The sequence below is a fragment of the Asparagus officinalis genome, chromosome 4 (genome assembly GCF_001876935.1).
Source record: "Asparagus officinalis chromosome 4, Aspof.V1, whole genome shotgun sequence".
Classification (NCBI taxonomy): Eukaryota; Viridiplantae; Streptophyta; class Magnoliopsida; order Asparagales; family Asparagaceae; genus Asparagus; species Asparagus officinalis.
Window position 1 is genome coordinate 136,495,776 of NC_033797.1, and position 3,209 is coordinate 136,498,984.

The 3,209-nt window shown below is 36.8% G+C and overlaps 1 protein-coding gene across 1 annotated transcript in view; it reads left to right on the forward strand.

Moving 5' to 3' along the window:
* Positions 3,010-3,209, forward strand: part of LOC109839480 — an 11,138-nt gene continuing 10,938 nt past the window's right edge. Inside the window, 2 exon segments of the mRNA XM_020407917.1 lie at positions 3,010-3,206; position 3,209. The exon segment at position 3,209 is cut by the window's right edge and continues 584 nt beyond it. Coding sequence (XP_020263506.1) covers positions 3,128-3,206; position 3,209 — 80 coding nt within the window. The 5' untranslated portion in view covers positions 3,010-3,127.

Genomic DNA, 3,209 nt, shown 5'->3' on the forward strand with positions numbered 1-3,209 from the left:
AGCTATTCGAAGGATCTGAAGCCCGTACGTCCATTCCTTGAGATTAGGCTTTGTCTTAATCTCGAGAAGAGCTACTGATTTCGCTTGGTCGATTTTAGCACTTCAATCAAATACTCCATCGGTGAAGGCGAAGCTCTGCCTAATTTTCCATCAACCAGATTCAGATCTAAGGCGGTCCACGGATATCAAAATTCCCGGCATAGGCAAAGATCCCGCACAAGCAGAAGACCGATAAATGATCTCCCTACATTTGTTTTGACGAGAGTTGTAATTTTTGTTTTCATTGTGTAAGAGTCTTATAAAAAACTATCTTTTTACGTTTTCATTGTAACGACTGAAGTTGTAATGAATACGGCAATGAATACATCAACTTTCGATGCAAACAGCTTGTCCATAAATGAGGCATCATGGGCAATAAATTAACTTCCTATTCATCTTTTTAGGAGAAATTAAGCTCGATCGGGAGTTGTTAATATACGTTGCTTATTTGTTTGCACGTAAGTAATTATGAAGTAGCTGAAATAAAAGAAATATAGGCTATTTCTGCTACTTCCAAAAAAAAGTGTGTTTGGTTCTCTGAAAAACTTACTTCCAATTCTTCCTTAAACGCTTATGTGGCGCCTACGTGTCATCCTTACTTTCAAAATATTTTTCCAATCCTCAATACTCAGAAGTAGCTCGGAAGTAGTTGAAATGCATATTAATTAGGAAATAAATACTCAGAAGTAGCTCGGAAGTAGTTGAAATGCATATTAATTAGGAAATAAATAATTTTTTATTAATATTTCTTTTATTAGTTACTTCTAACAGCTTTTTATTGATAAAATTACTTCCTAGTAATATTTTCAAATATTATCCAAACAAAAAAAGTAAATGAAGAGAGAGAAGTTCTACTTCCATTACTTCTAAAAATATATGAAACAAACAAAAAAATAATATTTTCGCTACTTCCTACTTCATTATTTTGAAAGTTACTTCTATAACCTACTTTTTACTTCCAATACTTCCATTATTCAAACGGGTAGAAGCCAGAAAACTAATAATCCAAAAGTTCCGGTTATGAAGTAACAACTTCGATTCTTATTTAGAATCACCGCTTTTTTTATTTAATGTTTTTCATTGTGAAACCATACTCACACATGAAATTTCCAACTGCCTCCCTCTACATTTCTGAGTATAATTTAATAATCCACAAAAACTACGAGCTCTTCATTAATTGGCTTGTTCTGAACCAACAACCATAGGGATGCAACATGGCTGTGTACATCTGTACGTATTTAGACTCACTAGATCGTTACCACTCTCATCAACAAGCCATCCTAGCATAGCGCGGCCTCACTCGTCCTCTTGGACTTCGCTTTTCCTTGGACCACAATCTTGACTATGACGCCACTTGGTGGGGAGAATTCGGATCTAATCATGAGCTAATGAGCCTACATAGAGTCTAGAAACCAAATTACTCAAAAGATTAAGCTATTAGGTATTTACACCGACTCATATACAAATCTGTCACTCTTTCTTATCTTTTCTAATTTGGAAATATACTTAGCATGAAATCCCTACGTGCAGTGACAAAAGGTATACAAGCCATTTTGAGCATTCTTCTAGTCTCGATGATGTTAATCAACTATCGAAGAAAATCTATTGGGTCAACGGGTTCTTATTATTTCCAGAAGGATTTTACGGGAATTTTCATGCCTCCCTTAGCTTTTGATTTAATCTAAACAAAAGCTTAAACTTAAGGTTATGGGCTTTCTCCGTTTGAAAAAAAAAAATTGATCAATTTAAATTTGAACCGCACACCCGTGGGCTCTTCAACAGTCCACTTGGTTCTACATGAATAATTGGTCAGGCCCAGATCGGAGATGGGTTAAAAATACCTAATAAAACTAGGCTAAATTGCACTGAAAATGCCGTACAGTTTTATCATTGTTGCACTGTAATGTCCTTAGTCATAAAACCTTGCACTTAAATGCTCTGAAGTTTCATATTGTTGTACTTTAACACCCTCGGTTGTGAAAAGTTTCACTTAAATGCCCTGAAGTTTATCACGTTTGCACTTAAATGGCCTAATATTTCTAAAACATTGCACTTAAATTCCCTGAAGTTTCGCCATTGTTTCTATAGTTTAGAAACGTTAGGGCATTTAAGTGCAAACGTGATAAACTTTCAGCCATTTAAGTGCAAGCTTTTACAACTGAGGGCTACAACAAAGGTGAAACTTTAGGGCATATAAGTGCACTTTAGCCATAAGACTATTGGTAACAAAGATGATCTCCTGTCAGGAAAACCCCCCTTATTTATCAGCACTTATCCTACTAATTCATGAGGAAAAGGGGCTTTACATGCAATTTACATTTTTTAAAAAGTAGCTCAGGAACTCAAGTAGTAATAGTTGAGTTGTGGGCGTCATCTACGAAAGGTATAAATTAATGGAGGGATTATCTTCAATCATACTTATATTATTATTATAAAAAGGACAACCAGCCTTTCTCGAATTAAAGAGGGGTAGAGGAACAAATGGAGGATTAAAGAGAGTTAGTGAGGACTAATGAGTGCAATTATGCAGAACACGAGAATGATGAATGAAGTTAAAAAATTAGCTTTTTGGATTTCTTTTTTTTTTCCAATTTATCATTTTCATGGTCGTAAATTGTGAAGGCATTTCTCGAATTCTTTAAAATTGGGACACACATATGCCAGAACCAAATCTATGTGCATAACATATATCTATATGATTTTGTTACCAAAAAGCTCATGTAGCCCATGTGATGCGGCCGGTTGACCGGCCCACCAGCCCACGCTTATCCATCCGCTTTCAACTGCACTTAATTACTCAGTTAATCAAATCATTAATTACGTAAACCCCCGGTTAACTTTCGGCCAAAACGCAATTAGCAGTCACCGACCCAAACTAAACGGTCACTCGACACTGACCGCCACGTGTCCTCCCCCTCATCATATATAAACCCTTAACCACGAAGTAAACAATTCCGCTTCCATCAAAAAGAAGCAGCTCGATTTCAAATTCTTAAACCCCAAAAAAAATTTTTACAAAATTCCCCTTCTCAATTCCTTGACCTTGGAGCCTCCAAAACCCTAGCCAAAACCCTAACCGAAATCAACGATGATCCCTCGATCCATGGACGCCATCAACCGCTCCCACGACCTCTCGGCCTCGATCCTCGCCTCCTCCTCTCCTCCCGCCA